General features: G+C 66.3%; 1 protein-coding gene across 3 annotated transcripts; it reads left to right on the plus strand.

The window, feature by feature from the left end:
* Window positions 1-4,838: 4,838 nt before the first annotated feature.
* Window positions 4,839-22,845, plus strand: SYNPO (synaptopodin). 3 transcript variants are annotated; one of them, XM_038186452.2, is made up of 4 exons: window positions 4,839-4,933; window positions 9,390-9,976; window positions 17,216-19,476; window positions 20,875-22,845. In XM_038186452.2, the coding sequence occupies exons 2-4, from the start codon at window positions 9,712-9,714 to the stop codon at window positions 21,652-21,654; spliced, it is 3,306 nt and encodes a 1,101-aa protein (XP_038042380.2). In that variant the 5' UTR covers window positions 4,839-4,933; window positions 9,390-9,711; the 3' UTR covers window positions 21,655-22,845. The 3 variants fall into 3 exon arrangements, with proteins under 3 accessions (XP_038042380.2, XP_038042378.2, XP_071879345.1); XM_038186450.2 differs by lacking the exons at window positions 4,839-4,933; window positions 9,390-9,976 and adding exons at window positions 12,453-12,760; window positions 12,921-13,041; XM_072023244.1 differs by lacking the exons at window positions 4,839-4,933; window positions 9,390-9,976 and adding an exon at window positions 15,582-15,950.
* The last annotated feature ends 96 nt before the right edge of the window (window positions 22,846-22,941 follow it).

Here is a 22,941-nt window from a genome sequence, read left to right on the forward strand (position 1 = left end):
CCTGTGCCCCCAGCAGCCTTCCTGGGCTGGTTTCTCCTCGTTGCCCCTTCGCTGCTCCCCTACCCGGTGCCACACGGGCACCCCGCTGCGGGGTCCTGGCCGTGTGCGAAGCCACAGCCCTGCCACACGCTGTCCCCAAGGCCAGCAGAGAAGGAGGTGTTCCCACAGCTGCTGTGGGTCCAGGATGGGCTGCAGGGGGCCCTGTGGAAATGGGGAGAGGATATGGGACATATAGGACCGGGAAGGGGGGGCTGGACCCCACCCCGGGCTGCTGCTGGGGGTCTCTGCCCGGGGCCACACACAGCCCCGTGCGTGTTCCTCGGGGCTGGGAGCAGAGCACCCAGCCTCCACATGCACACGCAGACCCAACACGATTCAAACGCCTCGGAGTGAGCCAGAATAAATATTTTATGGTAAATTACCGAGGGCTAATAATTATAAAAATCTGTACTTCTGACCTGGAGCCAGGGAATGCTTTCCAAGCAGCTGGTGGCCACATGAGCACCCCGCTCCCCAACCCGGCTGCCGGCCCCCTCCCGCTCACGGCCCCCGTGGGGAGCAGCAGGGGGCACTGGGGGGTCTCTGGAGCCCCGTGGTGAGGGTAGGGGTCTCCCCATGGCTGTCCCCATCAGCTGGAGCCCCCCACCTTTGCCCCTATCTCCAGTCGGGGCTCTTTGAAGGACGGGAGATTTGAGCAGCCTGGCGCATTCGGTGCTTCCCCTTCCCCCAGCGTTTTTCCCATCCTCTTCGCATGGATTCTGAGAAAAAGAGGCCAGATTTCAGGATTTCAGGCCCGGCTCTGCCTCGCTCCATTCCTCCGGGCTGGCCACGGCCGATGACTCAGGCAGCAAGCAGCATCCGCAGCTCGGCCCCGCTTGGCTCCGCTCCTGCCTGGGACAACCTCGGCAGTGGCGGTGCTGGCCCTGGGCGCACGCCCTTGGCACTGCAGGCTCCTCGCTGCGAGGCACCCGCTGCTGGGGGGCTGCCCGGCCCCCCCAGGCATCTCAGAGCCTTTGTCCTGAGCTCCCAGTGCCCCCCAGTCCTCCCCACAGCAGGACCTGCGGGGGGCTCGGTGCTGCCCTGCTCTCGGCGCCCCCCTCCCTCATTCACCCAGCTCCCCCCCTGCGCCGCTGCAGCCCTTGGCGAGCGCGGCGCTTGGCTGCCGGCGATCAACAGGAAGCGGGAGATGGATTTCGCGCTAAACTCGGGCTTTTCCATAAACAGTCTGCGGGGCTGACCCGCGGCGGCGGGAGCAGCGCCGCGCCAGGGCCGGGGCTCGCGTCTGGTTATCGCATTTTTGTGCTCTGGTTTCCTCCCCGCCTCGCCAGTGCGCACCCGGGGGCTCCACAGCCCCCTCGCCCCACTCGCTGGGGCTCCCTGTGCTTGTTCTCCCCACCTGGGGCTGGCCCCAAACTGCTCCAACCCCACAGGCACCCAGCCTCCAATTTTTCGGCAATCAGCTCTTGAGAAAACACGAGCTGACCCCGAGAGTGGAGAGGGGACCTGGCGGCGGGGGCAGCGCCTGCTTCCCATTAGCAGTGCTCTCCCAGCCTGGTGAGCTCCGTTATGTCCCTGTGAAGGTCCTGGCCATGAGGGAATTATCTGCGGAGCATCCCCCCGTCTGTGTCCATCCCTGTAGGATCACACCGTACCCATGTGCCCACACCAACCTTCCCGTGCACCAATCCCAGCCAGAGAGGTGACGTTGGGGCTGCCCCGTCCCCGTCCCCTTTTGGGCCAGGCTGGCTGTGTTTTGGGGCGGTGGGGGTCAGGGCAGACGCTGGGGTCCGCCAGCAGCGTGGGCTGTGTTTGCAGAGCCGAACAAAGGGGCTTTCTTCCAGCTGCAGCCCGGGGGGGTGAGGACCGTCTGGAAGCGGAGCCGCCTGCGTCAGACGGCGGCGGGGCCGCAACGGAGCCCCCGGAGCTGCCGGGAGCCACTGCGGGGACAAGGGCTGGGGGAATTCGTGCCCTGAACCCCAGTGCCCTGGGGCTGGATGCTGGGTGCACGCATCCAAATGCGTCCCTTGCACAGCCACCGTCCTCGTCCCCGGTGGAGAAACCTGCCCTGGGCACTGCCAGCCCGTGCCGCGAGCCGAGCTGCCCCAGCTTTGTGCTACGTTTTTCCAGCTTTGACAGGCACAAAAGTGCCCCACCAAAAGGAAAGAGCCGGTGCATGGACAGGTGGCAAAAAAAAATAAATTGGGGAGGACCTGGGAACACCCTGATTTCAGCAGGGCTGCACCGACAGCAAGCACCAACCCCTGGCGGAGCGCCGGGCACCCGGCGGCCCCTCAGCAGCGCGCAGCAGCCGGCGGGGCCAAAACCCTCCAACAAAAGCCACTTGTGCGCCCCGCCACTACACAGCCTGCTCTGTGCGGCGGCACAGGCGTTGCTGGCATGTGCTCTGTGCGTGTTTTGGCACGGGAACGCACATCCTATTTCCACACGCCGGCCCCGCGAGCAGCGCGCTGCCCCATGGAGAGGGGACGCACAGCATGGGACGTGGGGAGGTGGCATTTGGCACTGCACGGCCCCGGGGGAGAGCTGGGCTTCGGGAGGGGGCTGGCACCTGGGGGTGCTCGTGTGTGAGGACGCTGGGCTGCGTGGCGAAACAGAAGGGTTTGATTTTATTTTAGTTTTTGTTGTTCATTGGAAACGGCTTTTCTGATCTCTTGGAACAGAAAATGAAACATCACCGAAGGAAAACAAAACAAAACGCAGCGCTAACCGTTCCTCCCCGCCCTGAAAAATCCCCTTTGCTGTCACATTTTTTTTTTCTTGCATGTTTGCTCTGCTGCCTCACCACCACGCTGGGCCTCAGATGTGGCTGTGCCGTCCCCAGGCGGGGATGGCAGAGCCGTGGCCTTGTGCTGGCACCAGGAGGATGCTCTCTGAGCAGGGACACCCAACATGGGGTGACGATGGCGATGTTGGGCGGTGATGTGGGTGAAGGTGAGGGCTGTGGGACCACCTGGGCTCCTGCCAGCGCAGCCACAGCCCCCTGGGGGGTCCAAGCCCACTGCTGTAAGGAGCTGGCAGGGGCTGTCCCGGGGCTGGGTGCAGACAGGAGAAGGGCACCCATGGGTGCTGACACCACCCCGTGCCAGGAAGCCCTCGGGTGGCCGAGCCAAGGCCCTGCCCCGTCTCGGCGCTTTCCCAGCGCGCCGCCAGCCCCGGCCCCGTGGCCGCGAGGCGTTTTGCATTCCTCCCCGCGCCGAAGGGATGCTTTATCGACGGCTTTTTATTATTATTATTTTTTTTTTCCTGCAGACTATTTTCTTTTCATGAAAACATGAAATGGTCCGAGAGATAAGGAGCAAATTTATAGCAGTTCACACCAAAGCAGCCAAGACGCTGGCGAGGAAAAATGCCTTCCCCCCGCTGCCCAACCTCCCCGTGCGCGGTCCCCACCCCGGCCGCTTCCTCTCATTCTCTCCCAATTCTCGTGACTCCCACGACCAGCCCGGCTGCCCCGCTCCCCGTTCTTCCTGCCCGAGGCCGGGCTTGCAGCGAGGTCCCCACCGAGCCCGTGGCACGGATGGGGTTGGGGTTTCTGCCCCCGTGAGCCTCGCACGGCCCCGGGGATGCTGGCGAGGAGCGTGCCGGGGTGATGCAGCTTGGGGTTAGGGGCACACAGCCCGCATCCATCCCCTCGCCTTGGATAAAGCATCTGGGGCTTCAGGATCCTGCTGCTGCAAAGTCTCCCTAACATTATAAACGAGTCCAAAATAGTTTTTGGGGGTTGTTTTTGGGGCTCCCTGCAGTGGCAGTGCTGGCATTTGGGGTGGAGCCGGCGCACTCCGTGCCGCATCCGATGGCGAGGGGCGAGCGCGGTCCTGGCGCAGCCGCTGCCCCCCAGCCCCCTCCCCTCTCCTGCCCCCATAAAGCTCCCCTTGTCCCGTCCCTGCCGCCGGGAGCCTGCTCAGCACAGCGGCCCCGGGGCTCGCCGCGCTGCAATGTTTAACTTACCGAAATCTGCAATAAATTTTCTTGGCTGCCCCCAATCAGCCGGCCCCCTCACTCCGCTGCTGCAGGTTTACGAGCTCTGAAGAGCTGTAAAGGCCTTTTACGGGCTGTGTTTTTTATTTCAAATTAGGGTCCGACTGGATAAACACCGGACAAAGTACCAATTGACCGTGGCTGCGCCGTGGCCGTGCGCCCGCGTCCTCTCCTGCCCGTGGGGTCGGAGCCGACGCCTCCTGTATGGGGAGGGGTGTGCAACGCCAGGGATGCCCTCGCACGAGTGGTGCCACCCCGATTTAGGGGTGCCGTGGTCTGTCCCCATGTGCCACGGAGGGAGGCACAGTGAGGAGACCCAGCACAGGCATTTTCCAGCCCTCCCGTGCCTGCTCGCTGCTCTCAGGGATGGTTTAGTGTCTCGGGGATGGGATGGGGCCGGCTGCCGGCCCCTCTGCCACCATCAGCCACAGCCCCACAGGCCCCCGTGTCACTGCTGTGTCCCCAAGGCAGGGGGTGAGATGGGAGGGGAGGGTTTGGGGGTCTCACACCCCGTGGATCACCATCGCAGGCACGCACATGTCCCTACAACAGTGACATGGCCTTGAATTTGGGGGATTTGGCTACCCAAAGCCAAGCAGGGGGTGATGCAGGGCTGCAATTCGGGCTCCCCCCCCCCGAGGCAGGGGGGGACCGGGGGCTGGGGGCCGTCTGCTGCTGCCTCCAGCCGTGCCCCGCAGCCGAGCGCGGGGGCTGCGAGCGCTCGGAGCGCATAGGTGGTTAATGCCTTCAGCATGTATGAAATATCCCATATGCTGCGAAACAAAAGGGGCTCTGTGCTATTAAAGTTTCATTTCCCCACTCCCCTCCTCCCGCCCCTCTCCCCCCCCCCCCAGCTTCTCCCTGCCCTGCGCGGCGGCTGCAGGAGAGCGGGGCGAGGAGAGCCGGGTGCTGCCGGCCCCCGGCCAGGACACAGGTACTGGGGTATGGGGGGGGGACATGGGGACGGGACCCCAGATTTGGGGGCACGGGGCTCCGCATGGAGGGCAGAGCTGCCGTGGGGCTGTCTGTGCTGGAAAGGGCAGAGCAGGAGAGGAAGGGAGGGAGCAGAGCTGGCTGGGGGGCAGCAGCCGTGTCCCCCCACCCCGGAGCATCGGTGCCCCCTCGGGCACAGCCCCAGACCCCGGGGACAGGCAGGGGCTGTGCAGGGTTTGTCTCCAGCAGCTCCATCGCCCCCATTTCTGTCCCTCACACACCCACAGCCCCATCCTAAAACCCTTCCATCGCGCCCTGCAGCGCGCGGCACCGCACGGGGATGCTCCGGGGCGCAAGGCTCCGGTGCTGGGCACAACCCGAGGGGGCTCTGCTGCCTCCTGCTCCCCCCTCCTCCTGCCCGGAGCCTTGGGATGGAGCAAACCCCGTGTCCCAAGGCCACCATCCCGCAGTGCAAACCCCGTGTCCCAAGGCCACCAGCCTGCAGTGCCGCCGGGCCAAGGGCTGGGAATGTGCGTGCGCTGCGCTTGGCTGCGTTCCCGTGGGGTTTTGTTTCCCATGGGCCGTCCCTGAGCGCTCACCGGGGGGCTCGGAGGGTCCCGTGCTCAGTGCTCTCAGTCCCTAAAATGGTAAATTGTCCTTTTTGGTGTGGTTCTGGCTGTCCCCAGTCTCGGCTGTGTGTGTGCAGCCAGCTGTCCTCGCGCTCCCCCCCTGCCTCCTGGGGGGCACAAAGCAAAGCTCTGGGGGTGCAGGAGCTGCTTCCCCTCTCCCAGCACCCGGCCCCCCTTCCCCACCCACCTCCCCCAGCCTGGGGGGGGTCACAGTGGGACCAGCAGATGGGGTTTGTGCGGGGCTGAGCTGCTCCATCCCTCCATCACCCTGCTCCGAGCGCACGGAGGTCGCCAAAACTGGATTTGGGAGCTGCTGGGGGGGTTTTCCTGCTGGGTGAAGGGGCCGTGAAGCACATCTGCAGGGGGAGGCAGCCCCACCACACCCCCCTCCGTGCTGCTGCAGCGGGGCTGTGCCTAATTAGTGAGCGTTTGTCAGCACACACTCAGCAGCGAGAGGGGCGAAGGCTCCGTCATGCCCGGCCCCCGAGCCGTGGGGTTTTAGTTTTGGAGAGGCCAAGCCGTGGTTTCACCCCTGGCACCCCACAGCCACCCGCCAGGGCTCCAGCCGAGCGCCCCAAACCCTGCATGGAGCTGGCCGGGGGTCCCCGAAGCCCCCCACCCGCCCGCCTCGGTGGCACGGGAGCCCTGCTCGTGGCACCCGAGGTCTCCAGCTCAGCCAAGCTGGCTCTTTCCTCCCCGAAACCACCCTGAGAGTGCTCCCGGGCAGATTTGACAGCCGGGGTGGGGCCGTCCTCACCTCCAGGAAGCTCGGGGGATCAAACCGAGCTTCGGCTCTGGCCTCGCAGGGTCCAAGATAAGCAAAGGGCAGGGCAGGCAGCGACCTGCCCCGCGCGGCGCTGAGCTGTGCGCCCCGGCACCAGGCGGCTCCTGCCCTGCCCGCGGCCGTGCCCGGGATGCTCAGTAGGACCACGGCTCCGGGTGGCCCCGTTGGGGAGGACAGGGAGTAGGAAGACCTCCAAACCCCACCAGTAAGCACAGCTCCAGCCGGGTGCTGATTTTTGGCAGGTGCAACCCCCCTCAGGGCACGGCGCATCCACGGGACCAGCGCCCCACGCGCCCCGACCTCCCCCTGTCCCTGTCCCTCTGCTTGGGGACGCCGGGGCTGGCAGGGGTTGCGTGGGGACAAGCTCTCAGGAATGTTGTTTTTTCCACCCCGGTTTCCATCCAGGTAGTAAATCAGCGCTGCAGAAGGCTGCAGAAAGCTTTTGTTTTCCCTGGCACGCTGCTGGCTCCGAGCTACCCCAGCACCACCGCTGCCAGCCCCACGGGTTGGGGCCGTCCTCGGCTCATTTTGGGGCAGGATCCGTCCCAGTTTGGTGGCATGGGGACCTGTGGTGCCGAGGGAGCACCCTGGTGTCTCCAGGGCTTGGCCACATCCATCCCTTTGCCGTCCCAGCCCTGCTCTGCTCGGGGTGGCACCGAGCCGGCCCCAACCCCTGCAGCTTTCCAGGTGTGGGGACGCAGAGGGGGGGTGCTGGGGGGGCACAGGATGGTGCTGGGGGCTCGGCCGTGCCTGCAGGGACCCGGGGGTGATATTGGGTTGCAGCAGAAGGGCGGGCAGCCGGGCACAGGGTGACCCGGGCACGGCTCCAGGCGCCGCTGGGTGACGGCACAGCACCACGGGGACGGCTCCGTGGGGGCTCCCTCACCGAAACACGGGGGGGCTGCCACATTTATCCTGTGGGATGCAGCTGATCCTGGTGCTTGGCTGCGGAGGGACGGTGCCCAGCCCAAGCAGCAGCAGGGTTGGGGCTTTTTGCTTCACGGCTCATGAAAATGGTGCAGGAATCATGCGGGGAGCAACCTAAAGGGGTTTGGGGCAGGTGGTGGCAGGAGCAGAGCCCTGCGCCCCTATCCCGGGGTCCCCACTGCAGGGATTTTGGTGTTGGGGGGCGAGATGCTGCGCCAAGCTCCCCCCCTCGCACACACACACCCCCCAGGGACATTCAGCTGCTGGCACCCAAAGGTGCAAAAATCCCCAGCTGGATGTGCTGCGCCCGGTCTATTTTGGAAAGGGAAGGCGCCGATCTTGTGACCGGAGCTGGGGACTGAAAGTCTGGGCAGCAGGGACCTGCCTGAGTGACAGCGCCCCGCTGGGAAACCCGAGAGCCTTCACACCCCCTGCCCCCCCCGTCCCACCCCCTGCCCGACCACATTTAAGGGTGATGGAAAGCGAGCGGAGGGCGGCGATGTGTGCGGGGACACGGGGACAGACCCCCTGCCCCACAGCATCCCCGTGGCCCCGCAGGGGGGGGGGCACCCCAATTTACCCCAATTTATCCACCCAGTGCCCACGTGCGGAGCTGGGACGGGAGCACCCAGGTCACCGTGGTGCCCCAAAACACCCCCCCCCCCAAGCCAGGTTTTGGGGGGTCCTTGGGGAGCTGTGGGCAGACGGAGCCGGGGGGGAGGCTTTGTGCAGGGCTCGCATCCCCGGGATTGGCAGCCCGAGTGCCAGCAGCGCCTGCCAAGAATATTTGTGTGGGAGGTGGAAAGTTAACTTTAGTTTTCCCTTCTCAATTTGGGGAGGGGGGGGGGAGCAGGCTGCGAGAGAGGCGGGCGGGGGGGGGGGGCTGCTCGTCAGACCCCAGCGAGTGGGCAGGGACAGATAGCGGAGAGCAAGAGGGCTTCCTGCCGCCAGATTTCAGCACTTGGCGAATTTGGGAATATAGATAGAATTATTTTTTTTTTACTCTTCCTTCCCTTGGCACCGTTTCGCAGCTCACACATTTCATAGGAGCACCGCAGCCCCCCCGCTTCTGCTGCCTGCCGGGCTGAGCATCCCCTGCTGCCCTACAGGGGCACCCCAAAATGCCTCCCCGGCCCCAATTTGGCACGGGTGGGCACCCTCCCTACCCATATTGGTGGACGTGGTGGCTCTCCGCAACTACCGGAGCCCCAAATTGCAGAAAGAGCAGGGTGAGATCCCATTTTTTGGGAAGAGAAACGCTGAAATGTACACCCCCACCCTCCCAGGATCAATTTGTGGAGCCCTCGCAGGCCGAGCGAGGCAGGGGGAAGGATTGCAGAAGTGACAGAAGATTTCCTTTGGGCATTTTCCAAAAAATGCAGCGTTTCACTTGGGAAATGCCCGAGAGCCTGGTTGAAACCCTCGCAGCCAAGCTTTCGCTGCCTGCTTTCAAAATGGCCTGCCTTTTTTTTTTTTAATTATTTTTATTTTTTCCCTTTCTTTTTCCAAAGCAACCTCGCCAGGAGCAGGCAGAGTCCCCCAGACGGGCCGTGCGCCCCGCAGGGAGCCGCAGGATGCTCGTGGGGCTGAAAATCCCGGCAGCGTTTTGGGGCGGATTTGGGGTCGGGCGGGCAGCACCTCCCTTCCCTCCCGCTCTGCTGCGGGGTGGCTGCGCCGGGGACTCAGGGCAGAGGAATTTCCCCGCGTATCCTGTCCCCGGAGCGAGGCCGTGCCCCAGCCGAGCAGGAGGAGAGGGAAGCGGCTCTGCCCGCGCTTGTCCCGGAGCCGTGAGTCACGGAATGGTTAAACACAGCCCGGCTTTGTTAAGCTGCAGGATGGAGACGGAGCCAGGGCTGCCGCGGAGCTTGGGCAGGCACCAGGCTGGAGCCCTTCCTCTCCAAAACCTCCTGCCTGGGCAGACCCCGGCCCAAAAGCGCCCAGGGTGTGAGCGTTTCGCCTCTCGGTGTGGTGACACGGGGCTGTGGGGTGGAACAGGGGCACCTCCACATCTCAGGGAGCATCCTGGGGGGGGGCGGCTTCCTCGCCCTGCCCAGGCTGGGATGTGAGCGCAGAGGAGCTCGGTGCCGGCACTCAGCGCTCCCCTTCCCTTCACACAGGTCCTGGGACGCCGCTGCTGTGCCTGGCTGGAAGGGAAAAACTCCTGCAAAAAAAAAAAAAACCCTGTGGGTGACACCCCCTGAAGGCAGCTCCTCGGCTGGGATCCCGGAGCACACCCCGGAGCCAGACACCAGATTTTGGAGAGGAACAGCCCCGGGTGCAGCAGGGGAGCGAGGGGCTGATGCGTGGCCGTCGCCTTGAGCCCCCCACGCTCCCCCTGCATCCCGAGCAGCCCTTGGATTATGAGCAGCTCCTTGGCTCTTTGGGGGCTTGAGGGGTCGCCAAGCACCGCTCCCGAAGGCACTGACGGCGGCCGGCAGGATGCCAGAGGGGCACACGGGGCTGCTGGCGGGGCAAACAAGCAGCAGGGAGCCCCATGGGGTCAGTGGTGATGTCCCAGAGCCCGAACTCACCGGAGGCAGCCTGGCCGTGGGGGCCGAGCCCGCAGCCCCCCCAAAATCCCCCGACTCTGCCCCGGAGCTGCTCCCCACAGCCGCCAGCCCCACGGCTGACCCCAGCCAGGAGTGGAGGGTGGTGAAGATCAAGAGAGTCCTCATCAACCCCGCCAGCGAGCCAAGGAAAGCAAGTAAGCAAATCCCCCTCCTGCCACCCTCTCCCCAAAAAAATCCTGGCTCTGGGCTGGGGCTGGGGCTCCAGCAGGCTGGGGGGTGCTGGGCTCTGCCCATGCAGGACAGTGGGAACGCATCCTGGGATCTGAGCTCCCAGCCTCCCCGCTGAGCCCTGGCACGGGCTCATTTTGGGATGATCTCCATGGCCTCAAAACCCTACAGGAATCTGTGCCTTCCCCCGGGAGCAGGGGGAGGCAGCGGGGGGGGGGTTCGTGCTCCGGCCGCAGCCCCTCTCGTGTCCCCGGGGGGATGCTCCTGGGGGAGATGCTCCGGCAGGGTCACCCCCGCCCTGCTGCAGGCCCAATTTTAAGCCCTGCTTCCACCCCTCCGCCTATTTCTCTCCCGAGCAGCTGTTACCTCAGCTGCTGGGGCAGGTGTGTCCCCATCCCGCTGGGAATTGGGCTCGGGGGGGGGGGGGTTGTTTTCCCCGAGCAGCCCCCGAACCCGGGGAGGGATGGCACCAACCTCTTCCCCTTCATGCAGAGGGGCTCAAAATGAAGCAGGTTTCCCAAATCCATCCCCTGGGCTCCCTCTTTTTGGGTACCCCAAGCCCTCAAAGGCAGCACCCCGGGGACGGGACGAGGGCTTGCTGATGGGAGCCTCGTCCCCGCTCCTGCTGAATGCGCCCGCGGCATTTCGGGGTGCTGTGAGCGGAGGGGACAGCCCCAGCCAGCCCTCCCTGTCCCCCCCCTGCTCGGGACGGTCGATTTGCAGCCGAAAAGGTCAGGCCTGCCTGTGTCCGGGCTCAGCGTGTTCCCAGCCCGAGCTGCGATCCAGCGGTGCCGCTGCCAGGCTGGAATTTTCAAGTAACTCAGCAGGTTTGTTGGAAAGAGCGCGTCTGCCCCGCTTCCTCCTCCTCCTCCTCCGCCTGAGCTCACTGCCGGTGCCGCCGTCATTCTTTCCAGGCAGGATGGCACCGAGGGTCCCCAGCCCTGGCAGCAGCACCGGGACTTCCCCCAACCCCCCCAAAAAAACCCTAACCCTGCGTGTCCGTGAGGGGCAGGGCACCAAGCAGGTGGCTCCGTTTGCAAGAGCCTCCCCGGGAGGTGTCAGGAGGCGCCTGCTTTGCTCCTTTTCCCCTTGTCTGGTGGCTCTTTGCGCCCATCCCCACCCAAAATTGGTGCAGGGGAGCCCCCGAGCTGTGCAGAGCCACCCGGCAGCTTTTGGGGAGCACGGGGAGCCCCGGCTCGAGGCTCGGGCTGGGAGCTGCAGAGGCAGGACTGGTTTCTCCGTCTGCTGTGCAAATCACCAAAAAGGTTCGCTCCCCGGGGGCTAGCGCCAGGCTCCCTCAAAAACCAGAAAAGCACACCAAAAAAATAAAAAAAATAAAAAAATAAAAAAGCAAAGACCGGCAGGAAGAAAGGAAATTAGAAAGGCAAAAACAAATAAATAAATAAGGCCAGGAGCTCATCCTGCAGGGCAGGGTTTGGTGCGTGGGGTGGCGCCGAGCATCCCCCGACAGCGGGGGTGACACCGGGCTTGGGGTTTTTGCCCATTTCCAAGCGTTTTGGGGGAATTGGGCTGCGGGGGGGGGGCACCCTGCTGCCCTGTCTGGGGCTGAAACGGAGCTCGCTGCGCGTCCTGGTGGTGCTGGGGGGGGGGGCGAGGGGGCGCTCAAAATTGGGTAAGGGGATGCTCAGGACACCAGGGGATGCTCAGGGGGGGACCGATGGGATGCTCCGGCTGCTCTCATCCCCCGGGGGGGCTCAGGGCAGACCCAGCGGGATGGGACGAGCAGGGCCGGGTGTCCCGGGGGGGTGCCAGGGTGGCATCAGGGCACCGGGAGCGGGGTCCCCATCCCCATCCCCATCCCCTCCCCTCCCGTCCCGTCGGGTTTGTTCCCCCCCCACCCGACCCGAGCCGCTCCGTTGCACCGGGACGGGCACGGGCAGGACCGGAGGGACCCACGGCAGCCCCGGCCCGCCCGGCCCCCGCCCGCCGCCCCCCCCCGGGCTCTCTCCGAGGGCGGAGCTGCCGCAACTTTCCTGCCCGCCGCCTCCTCCCCCGGTGCAGTCGGGCGGCGGCACCGGCACCGGCACCGCGGGTAGGGGGGGGGGCGGCAGGCAGAGGCTGCCCCGGGGACGGGGGGGGGACGGGAATCGGGCGGGGGGGACACGGGGGAAGCGAGCTGGAGGGCAGGGGGTCGGGGGGGCTGGGATAGGGACCGGGGTTATGAGGGGCGCACGGGGGGCGCACGGGGGGGCGCGGGGATTTGGGGGCGCACGGGGGGGCGCGGGGGTTTGGGGGTGCAGAAGGGGGTGTGGGGGGGTCCGGGGGGCGCAGCGGGGTGAGGAGGGCTGCGTGGGTCGGTCTGCATGGGAAGGAGCCCCCCCAGTGTGCGCCCCCGGGGTGCGGTGGGCACGGGGAAGGACACGGACGGGGTGCCCACGGGGTGCCCACGGGGTGCCCACGGCCCTGCCGCTGCGGGGGGGTGGATGGCTGGCTGGCTGGATGGATGGATGGCAGGGCAACCCCGCTCCAGCCTCTTTTGGGAGAGCTGGCAGCTTCATTTTGGCCGGCCGGGGGAAATGCTGGCTCCACGTCGGTGCCAGCAGCAGCCTCTCCTTCCCCAGCGCGGATGCGAGCAGGGCTGGTGCTGCCCGCTGCATCCCCTCGGCTGCTGTGCCCTAAAAAAAGAAAGCAAAAAGCCCCAACCCATCCCCTTTTTCCCCTCTGCTGGGAGATGGGAGCCCCGGGACTCGCTGCTCGGAGACTTTGGGGCGATTTCAGGCAGAATCGGGGTGAGTTTGGGTGCCAAGGGCCGGGCAAAGCCAGGGCACGGCCGCGAGCCAGGAGCAGCGCGGGGCAGCGGGGAGGCAGAGAGCTCCAAATCCAGCAAAGCCCTCGCGAGCTGAGCGCAGGGAAAACTTGCAAGCGAATCGAATTTTCTCGCTGTGCCAGATCCTGTCGCTGGCAGAGGCACCCGCGAGGAGAGGCCCCGCGCTCTGCGCCCTGCCAGGCAGCTCAGGGCTGCTCCCACCACCCGAGCAGGGGGTCTCGGGGTCTGCCGGGGCCAGCACGGGTAAAAAAACCTGATGGAGTTGTTATATCCAGGCTATGGGAGGGCTGGAAGCTGGGAACGAGGCAGAAAATTGTCGTATTTTTATCCGTGCATGTTAATTGTTCCTAGCTAGCCAGACTGCCTGCTGGTGCTACCCTTCTTGTTTTCCTAGCAGCAGATTATTTGGGATAACTGGGAGCTGGAGGGAAGAGCAAGCTTCGTGTGAGCGCGTCTGTGCGCCCTGCACAGCTGGAGTTGGGGCAGGAGGCCAGCTGGCTTCCCTGCCCCAAAACCTGCTTAATTTCCGCGGTGTCCAAAGCCCTCAGCGCTGGGGTGGACACACGGGGTGCCCCCTCCCCAGCACCACCCGGCCGTGGCTGTGTTTTTTCGGGCTGGCCAAGGCGCCGTGGTGTTGGGGCGGCCGAGCAGCCCGGCCAGGAGCAGGTCAGAGCCCACGTGGATGTGTCAGGTGCCAGCAGGGCCCCAGGTTTCACGTTTCCCCTCGGGTACCTCGTGGCTTCTCCCTGTGAGGACGTCTCACCAGCACCCGGTGCTTGTGGCCAACCAGCCCTGGCAGGTGACAGCCGCAAAATCACTGCTTTTCTTCCCAAGATTGCTGCATAATTCTCTGCTCTGGGGCTCGTTCATGGCATGGTGGAGCTGAGTATGGCGCATTTGGGCCCGGGGCATCTCCCTGCCTGGCAATCCGGGGCCAGGTCCTCGCCTCATCCCAGCTCTGGGGGTTGATGTTAGGGCAGGACAGGCTGCTTTCGGGGTGTGAGACGTCCTCCAGCATCATTTGGGGTCGGATGGCAACCCCAGCCTTTGCTGGATGCCTTTCAGATGCTCCCCAGTAGCCCGGCCAGGGGGCCCCCATCCTTTGCGCGGAAAGCTGAGCCAGAAGGATTTTTCTATTCCCATCTGGCCAGGAAGGGGGAACAACAAAAATGCCTTTCATCGCCCTCATCACCCTCACTGCAGGAGAGAGCAGAGTGTCGGTGCGGGGCGGCTGACAGCTCGGGGAGAGGCTGGGAAGCCCGGCGCTTTGGGGCTGCTGCTGGAACGCAGTCCTGGGGCGGCTGGAGAGCTTGGGACAAGAACCTAGGTAGGAATATGGACAGAGTTAGGGGCCGTGCTGGCCCCAGATGCAGAGCTCGGCGCTGAAATGATGCTCCAGGTGCTCACACGTGCCAGGGAGCACCTCACCTCCTGCCCCGGCATCCCAGCAGCGCGGGACTCGGGGATGTCCCCGGAGTGCTGGCAGAGCTGGGTTCATTGTTCGTGGCAGGAGCGGGGACATTTGGGGTTGGGAGACGTTTCCTTCCTGAGAGGCAGCGCTGGCGAGCCGGTGAGCGGCGTGGGAAGGAAGGAAGGGAGAGGGGAAGAGCGCGGTGAGAGCCACTCACCCTTTGGACACGAGCTTTGGACCGGGCTCCGTGCGTGGCCGGAAACCTGCTCCCAGCACCGTGCGGACCTCGGATGCCCTTGGCTGCACGGGGTTTTGCTGTCACCTCCTCTCCAAGCTGCCCGGGGCTGCCCGGAGGCAGGAGGTGGCCCCCGGCCTTTGCTTGGGGGCTTGGGGTCTGTCCGTGGGGGCAGATCCTGGCGGGTCAGGTGTGTCCGTGTGGGATCCTGGGGGCAGATCCCGGGGGCAGATCCCGGGGGCAGATCCCGGCTCTGTTTGGCAGCACAGGGCTGCGGGGGCTCTGCCGGCAGCCGGTCCAAGTGGGAAATCTCTGCCCCAGGGCTGAGTCATCCCCCCAGCACGGAGGACACCCCCGGAGAGGCAGCAGCGAGGCCGAGAGGCTCCCAAACGTCTCCGTGGAGAGCTGCGCTTCTTCGGCGGCCACGGCCTCCAAGGGAGCCTGGGCTGCTGGGGTCGGAGCACGAAATTCTCAGACATCTGGAGCCTGCGGCCGGTTTCCCAACAGCTTCCCGGCCCCCTTCTCCCCGCCGCCCCGCGGATAAACACGGCGAGGGCGCGCGGCGGAGCGGGACCCGCGGTGCTGGCCGCCCTCCAGCCAGCCCGGCCTCGCCGCCTGCCGGAGGAAGCCGCTTCCCCGCTCTGTGCCGCCGCCAAGGCAAATAGAAAAGTTGCCTTAAAACAATGCCCGGCCGCGGGAGGGAGAGGTTTGGGATGCCAGCAGCGCTGCTGCAGACGGGGATCATCATCCAGGAGAGTTTCCACTGGCGTTTCTCTCCCTCCTCTCCCCTTGGCCCGGCTTAAAACCCACCCGCTGTGGGGCCGCCCGAAAGCTTGGTCCTCCTTCCTCCTCCTCCTCCTCCTCCTCCTCCTCCTCCTTCTTTTCCTCCTTCTCCTCCTCTCCAGCCCCTTCCTCCGCACCGCCTGGGGGCTGAGCTGTTTCTGCAGAGCACCAAGATTTGCACCCTGCTCAAGGGGTTGGTGGCCGGGCTCTGCGTGCTGCTCCGTTCAGGGCTCGGTGACTTGCAGGAGTCCCCTGGCACCCCGTAAATGTGGTATTGCCCAGCCTGGGGCTCCTTTCATCCTGCAGCAGGTCAAAATGCTGTGAGCCTCCATAAGGACATGGCATGCGAGGGATGGGTGCTGCTCTGGGGGATGTTTTGGAGGTGTGGGGAAGCCGCCAGCAAGGGCTGGGTGTGGGCGAATCCCCTAGGCTGGAGGGAGAGGTGCCACCCATGGGTGCCATGGCACGGGGACACCGAGGCTGGGAGGTGGCGGGGCCACCCTGCATGCCCGAGGGGTGCTGGGTTTGGGACCGGCCGTGAGGATGGCAGGGGAAGGCAGGAGGGCTGCAGGGCGAGGAAGAGGAGATGCCCGGCATGGAGAAGCCTTCTCGCTTCCCCACGAGCTCTCTGGAAGGATTTGGCTTAGTCACTCATCCCTTCCCTCGCTGGTAGGCTGAACCACCGCTTAAAATATCCTGGAAGGCTCCCAAGCGGCACAGAAGGCAAGAAAATGAAAAACACATGAAGGGAAAGGGGAGTGGACGCTGCCTGCGCCCGGAGGAGCTGGGTTTGGGGCGGGCAGCCCCGGCCACCCACCTCCAGCCCCTGCACGGGGGGCGAGCAGGGGAAGGAGCCCCCAGAGAGGAGGCCGGGGGCTGCCCCGACCCCACTGCAGCGGGGACAGGTCCGAATGTGTTGGGTGGGAGCTGCCGGGCACTGGCAGTGGCCTCGGAGGGGCTGGGGCTGCCCGGGCAGACGTGCGCGGCCGCGGGCGTTTCAGGGCGCGCTGGTAGGAAATGTCTCACCCCGAGAAAATGCCTTCCCGGCAGCTCCACATCCTCCCGGTGGCTGGGAAGGGCTTTCACCCTGACCTTTTGGCCAGCGCTCCCGAAGCCCGGCGGCTCTCACGGGGGCTTTCAGCGGGTTCAGCAGGCGCTCGGCCGGCTGTTTTTAGCACTTTTATAGGCTCCGAAGGAATGAGGCTGGCGCGGAGCTGCGGGCTGCGTTGGACGGGGTCAGGCTGTGCACGGCTCCTGTCGGCTGCTGCCATCTCGTGTTGCTGCACCAAGAAGCCCTGGGCTGGCCACCAGCCCCATGGAGAGGTGATGGGGGCTGATGCAGCCCCGTTGGGTTCGTTCTCCTGCCCGCACGGGGCTGTGCACAGGGATTTGGGAGAGGGGACACATGCTGGCCCCTTCCCTGCCCCATGCGTGTTGGAGCCGGGGGCTGAAACCCTGCGAGCTGCAACCTGAAACCTCCCGAAGCCTTTGGAGAAATTCCTTTCCCATACGGTCACGGCGATCGGCGCACAGAGCCCTGCAAGATAAGCTGTCCCGCGGCCGGCGGGGCTCGGGGACGCGCTGCTCCTCTTGTCCTTGTTCGGGGGCAGCAATGGTCAGGGCAGCCCGGCAGCGGCTGTCTTCAGGTCTTCAGGGGTTGTTTCCAGCAGGAACAAGTCCCTGCTCCCGTAGGCAGCGTGTTCCAGATGAAATAAGGCTCGGAAATAAGGAGGTGGGGCAGGGTTCTGCGTGCCCCCGCGCTTTGGTGGCTTTGGGAACGCACCGCCCTGCAGAGCTGCAGCCCAGCACCTCGGGCAGGGGCTGTGCTGGGTGGGGGAGACCCCCATTACCCCAAACCGAGGTCCCCCCTTCCCACCCCAACCCCACGCATCCCTCTGCTGTTGGTGAGGGGCCTTGAGGAGGGGCCGTGGGTGCTGCAGGGGGTGCCGAGCCGCGCTAACCCCCTCCCCTCTCTGCTCTCTCCCCAGGTGTCTCCCGCAGCTCCAGCCTCTCGGAGAAGGAGCTGAAGGAGGCGAAGGCGCGGAGCCGCAGGATCGTGGCGCAGCTCACCACGGCGCCCGGCCCCAGCTCCAAGGGCGTGCTGCTCTTCCACCGCCGCAAGCAGCGCGTCGACGGGCTCACCGGCACCGGCACGGGGCATGGCACGGGGCTGCCACTGAGCCCGGAGCCTCGGCAAGGAGCCATGGAGGAGGGCGAGGGGCACGGCACCAGGGGGACGCCGCCGGAGCCTGCCGACGCGCAGCAGGTCCCGCTGAGCGTCTACCTGAAGGAGAACATGGCACCGGCCGCCACCAACGGGCTGCACGAGAGGGAGAGGGCAGAGGGAGAGGCGGGGAGGCTTGGGGGGATGCAGGATGGCGTGGGGGGCAGCGTGGCTGCTCCTGTTCCGTCACAGAGTGTGTGCATCCCCGAGCAGAAGAATGGTGAGGTGGCCAGTGCGCCCATGGGGACAGGCAGCATTAGCATAGGGACAAGTAATGCACCCGTGGGGACAGCCAGTGTGACCCTGGGGACAGGCAACACGCCTGTGGGGACAGCCAAAGTGACCCTGGGGACAGGCAACGTGGAGATGCCCAGTGCGCCCATGGGGACAGCCAGTGCGCCCATGGGGACAGCAAACTCACCCATGGGGACAGCCATCACACCCATGGGGACAGCAAACTCGCCCATGGGGACAGCCAGCGTGCCCATGGGGACAGCCAGCGTGCCCACAGGCATGGCCAATACATCCATGGGGATGCCCAGCGCACCCATGGGGACGGCCAGCACATCCATGGGGTCAGCCAGCGCGCCCATGGGGATGCCAAGTGAGCCCATGGGGATGCCCAGCGCACCCGTGGGGACAGCCAGCACCCCCCTGGGGACAGCCAGCACCCCCCTGGGGACAGCCAGCTCACCTGTGGGGACAGCCACCCCCTCCGGGCAGGCGCAGAACGGGGCTCGGAGCAGGCAGTACTACGAGGTTCACCTCACCCTGGCCAAGCCCAAGCCCGTGAAGAACCGCACGGCCAGGCCGTTCGGCACCCAGACGCCCGCCACCCCAAGCCAGGGTCCCGAGGGGGTCCCAAGCCAGCCCCCCGAGAGAGCCCCCCCTGCCCCCACCGAGCTGCCCCCGCCACCCACCTACGCGGAGACGCTGGGCAGCCCCCCGCCGCTCAGCAGGGTCCGCTCGCCCCCTGCCTACTCGGCCCTGTACCCCCCCGTGGAGCAGAAGGTGCTGCAGAGCCCCGTGCACGGGGCGGGGGCCGTGCCCCCCCTGCCCAAAACGGGCATCCTGGAGGAGTCGGCGGCCCGCAGGGCGCACAAGAAGTCCATGTTCACCTTCGTCGAGAAGCCGAAGCTGGGCCCCAACCCCGACCTGCTGGATTTGGTGCAGAGCGCGGACAGCAGGAAGAAGCAGAAGGAGCACGGGGAGCCCGGTGCCGAGGACGAGCCCTTCGCCCTGGGGGCAGAAGCCTCCAACTTCGTCCCCAGCAGCGCGGCCAGGGGCGGGCAGCACCTCGCACCGGCCGACGATGCCCCGGCGTGGTCGTCCTGCCTCAAATCCCCCCGCATCCAGCCCAAACCCAAGCCCCAGCCCAGCCACAACCTCACCGAAGCCAGGGGGAAGGGGGCCGAGCTGTTTGCCCGCCGGCAGTCCCGCATGGAGAAGTTCATCATCGAGGCTCCCTCCCAGCCCGACCTGCTGCGCTCCCCGTCGCCCACCATGTCCCTGCCTCCCTCCTGGAAGTACGACGCCACCGCCTGCCTCTCGCCCATGGTCTCCAGGCACCCCGTGCAGAGTCCCTGCAGGCCCTCCAAAACCCCCCCGGCGTCTCTTTACGGCGCCCTGGCGGAGAACGAGGCGTCCCAGAGGGAGCTGGAGCTCTCCAAGCACCAGCCCTACCAGCTCCAGCCTTCGCTCTTCATCCTCTCCCCATCCAAAGTCCCACCGAGGGCCGTGCCACCGCCCAGACCCTCTCTTCCCGACGCCTACCCCTGCCCGCAGCGAACGTCCTGCCCGGCCTCTCCGTTGCCTCCTTCCCCCGTTTGGCAGCCTCCTGCCGGCGGGGCGGCCTCCAGCCCCTTCCCCGGTGCCAGCGGGGCTCTGCCCCTGCCTCCGAGCAGCCTCCCCGCTCCCGGAGCCTCGGCGGAGCTGCTGCTGGCCTCGCCGTGCCGCCGAGTGAAGGGGGGCTTCCAGGCGCCCCGGCCCTCCTACTCCACCAGGAACGCGGGGATCGAGGCGCAGGTGTGGAAACCTTCCTTTTACTACAAGTAGTGGGGGCGGAGAGACCACGGAGAGGGTTTTGGGGCTCCCCTCCACCGGATGAGTCCTCTCCGATTGCTCACGGGTGTGCGAAAGGCCGAACCGAGCCAAAAAAGGGGGAAAAAAAGGAGAAAAAAGAAGTAGCTCAATGGCTTCCAGGGCGGTGCAGGGGGCGAGAGGACGCGGTGCCGAGCCCCCCGGTGCACCAGGAGCCGTGTGTTTGTGCTGAGTGGGGCGGGGGGCATAAAGCACAGGGCCCCCCAGGTGGTGACAGGAGCCCAGCCGCCCCGCAGTGCCTCCGGTGCTTCCTCTCTTCTCTTGCCTGGAAACTTTCCGGAGCATCGCAGCTCTGCCTCCGTCTCTTTTCTCTCCTCCTGCATTTCCAGCCCCTCCGACTCGCAGCCTCCTCGTACCACTCACTGTGCCTGCTCCTGTCTCTCCTGCTGCTCTCTAGGGACTTGTCCTTCTTTGCTCCCACGCCGCCGAGCAGAGCCGCCAGCTCTGGGAGCAGCTCCCCGGGCAGGCAGAGGCGCTGAGCTGCTGGGGCTGGTGCTGAGCAAGGTGGGCACAGCGGGGGGACGAGGGACGGGCACGGGCAGGGCTCGGTGCCGGCGCTCTGCAGGCAGTTCCCACGGCTGTGCCAGCAAATGCGGGGTGCTCCTGGCTCACCCCGGGAGCAGAGGTGCCCCTCGCCCAGATTCTGGCCTCCTCGCAGCCTGGATGTTGGCCCTGTGCCTGCCCCAGCCTCTGCAGGGGGAAAAATCAACCAGGGCAGGGACGGGGACAGGGGGCTGCCTGCGCCGAGCTCCGTGAGCCCCTCTCTCCTGCTGCTCTCCGCATTAACGAGTTGCCTTTTGACTGTGCTTTTATTTCTCCTGCCTTTTTTTCCCCCTCCTCTTTCTGAATACACTCTCGTGCACTCTCAGACTGTCTCTTCTCTTTCCTGCTGCCTCGGGAGGAGCTGCGGGGCGGTGAAACCTCGCCGCGCTCGGCACTGGGGGCTCGCACCCCCAGCACCTCAGGGGGCTCTGGCCCCACCGTGCTGTGCCACCAGCACATAGAGACAGATCCTGGCTCCTATTTGGGGCAGGGATGATGAAGCACACCCTCGGGGGGGTCGTTAATGGCCCCAAATACCCAGGCAGGTGCAGGAGCCTTCTTGCAGGGATTTAACCCAGCCCCAGCACTGCGGCGCAGGGGGATGTGCCCATGTACCCGCACCTGCCTGGAGCTCTGCTTCACCTCCAGGGCTTCAAAAATGATCTGTGATAACAGTGGGGCATCAGACCCGTTGGCTTCTCACCCCTTTTCCCCAACACCGATGCTCTGTCCCCTTCCCCACCCCGGTGGGGCCGCTAACCTGCTCTCTGTCCCCTCCAGGACAGGCGCACGTCCCTCCCCGCCTCACCCACCTGGACGCCCCGATCTGCACGGCGCCAGGGCAGCCTGGACGGCTGGGCCAGCCCGGCCTCGGTGCCCGAGCTGGACGAGGGCCCCCCCAGGTCCCCGCCGTGGAGCGAGAGGTCCCTGTCCCCGCTGCGGCAGGACGCCGACCCCCGGGCCAGCCGGCAGATGCAAGCGCGGCTCGCCAGGAACATCATCAACGCTGCCCGCAGGAAGAGCTCCTCGCCCAAAGCCGTGGGGACCGAGGGCTCCCGGCCCTTCACCCCCCCTGCCACCAGCCCCCAGGTTATGGGGTCGCCCGGTTTGCCCCGATCCCCCCGGCCGGAGGGGTGCAGAGCCCCGGCCCCGCAGGTGGCCACCTCCGCCTGCAGCGTGCCGGCCGCACCGGGCAGCCCCTCGCCCGGCTACAAGAGCCCCCTGCCATCGCCCCGGGTGGACGGGCCCCGCTCCTGTGCCTCCCCCGGGGTGTCCCGAGCCACCTGGGCAGAGGGACGCCGGCTCCTGCTGTCCCCAGGCTCCGCCGGGCTGTCCCCGACCCCCAAGAGCCCGCTGCCATCGCCGGTGGTGGGCGCGCGCTCCCCAGCCAAGCGCTACAGCTCCCGGTCCCCGACGGACTCGGACGTCTCCCTCGACTCCGAAGACTCGGGGGCCAAGAGCCCGGGCATCCACAGCTTCAACCTGTGTCCCCGCGGCTGGACCGGGAGCCTGCGGCTGAAACCTGGGGGGCTGCCTTCGGGGGCCCCCTGCACTTCCTAAAGCAGCCGGCCCCGGCCACGCCGCACCGCCAGCCCCCCGCAGTGCCACCCGAGGGGGTCCCCAGGCAGGGAGAGGCACGGGCAGGGGCTGGGGATGCGCGGAGCGTCCCCGTCCCCATCGGCGTGCCGCCGGGGTCAGCTGCCTCCCACCTGCCCGCGGTCCCATGGCCCGGCTCTATTTTTACCAGCCTAACCTTTCGGGGCAGGACTGCGTGGTCAGCAGGGAGAGCGGGGCAGCTGGCGGGGGGGACACAGCCCCTGGGTGTCCCCTGCAGCGCTGGCACCCCCATGGGCTCACTGCGTGCCCCTCAGGTGGGTGCCGTGGCCGGGACTCCCTCCCCCAGCAGGGTCTGACCCGGCTGGTTTCAGCCAAAACCAGATCTGGAGGAGGAAAATTCATGTTTTATCCCCCCGGTCCCCAAATCCTGCTTGCTTTTTTTTCAACTTTTTGACCCTAACTCCATGCAAATTCCCCCAAATTCCTCCCCAGTGATGACGAAGAGAGCCAAAGTTATTTATTGCCGTGCCGAGGGGACCGTGGGCAGGTTACCTCCCGCTGCGCCCGGGCAAAGAGAGGGCCAGCGCCACCCCCAGCACTGTCCCTGTCCCCAGCACTGTCCCTGTCCCCAGCCCCGGGCTCACCCCATCCCCACCCTATGGGACCGAGGGACCCGGCAGGGACGGAGGGCACAGAGATGGGGGGGTTGTGGGGGTCAGAAGGCAGCGGTACGGGTTGCAGAGGGTTTGGAGGAGGTCTCGGTGCGGGAGGTGACGCTGAGAGGGTCCCAGGGACAGGTCGGGGGCCCCACGGGAGGCAGCTCCCTGCACGGGGCAGAGCTCGGGGGCACGGTGCTGGCGGGGGGGTGTGCAGGGTGATGGGGAGGGGGGCAGCAGGGTGGGCACGGTTACGTGGCAGAGCCCGGGGAGGGCAATAACGGGCCCCCACAGCGCTTCCCCTAAAAACAGGAGCCAGCCTGGGGTGCTGGGAGGTGCCAAGGCAGCAACCCCATGCCCAGGGGACGCAGCGTGCGTGGGCCATCGGGGCACAGCCCCAGGTAGGGGACCCTCTGTCACCCCACCCCGTCCCTGCTCCCTGCCCCTCCGCCCCCCCAGGAGCTGCCCTTCCCCACCACCGCCTTCGCCACCCCGTTGTGTACCCAGCTCAGCAATAAAGGGCCGTAACCCCACCGTATCCCACTGCCTGCCTGCCTCCCACCCGCCCCGAGGGGCTCGGACACGTGCGGCCACCTCCTGCTGGTGACACCGCCCTGCTCCCCAAGGATCAGCC

Source organism: Anas platyrhynchos, chromosome 14, assembly GCF_047663525.1.
Source record: "Anas platyrhynchos isolate ZD024472 breed Pekin duck chromosome 14, IASCAAS_PekinDuck_T2T, whole genome shotgun sequence".
Taxonomy (NCBI): domain Eukaryota; kingdom Metazoa; phylum Chordata; class Aves; order Anseriformes; family Anatidae; genus Anas; species Anas platyrhynchos.

Coding starts and splice junctions, on each gene's coding strand:
- SYNPO (XM_038186450.2), top strand. CDS start 12,455: ATGGCTGGCTGGCTGGATGGATGGATGGCAGGGCAACCCCGCTCCAGC. Junction 12,761..12,920: donor CGATTTCAGGCAGAATCGGG/GTGAGTTTGGGT, acceptor TCGCTGTGCCAG/ATCCTGTCGCTGGCAGAGGC. Junction 19,477..20,874: donor ACGCGGGGATCGAGGCGCAG/GTGTGGAAACCT, acceptor TGTCCCCTCCAG/GACAGGCGCACGTCCCTCCC.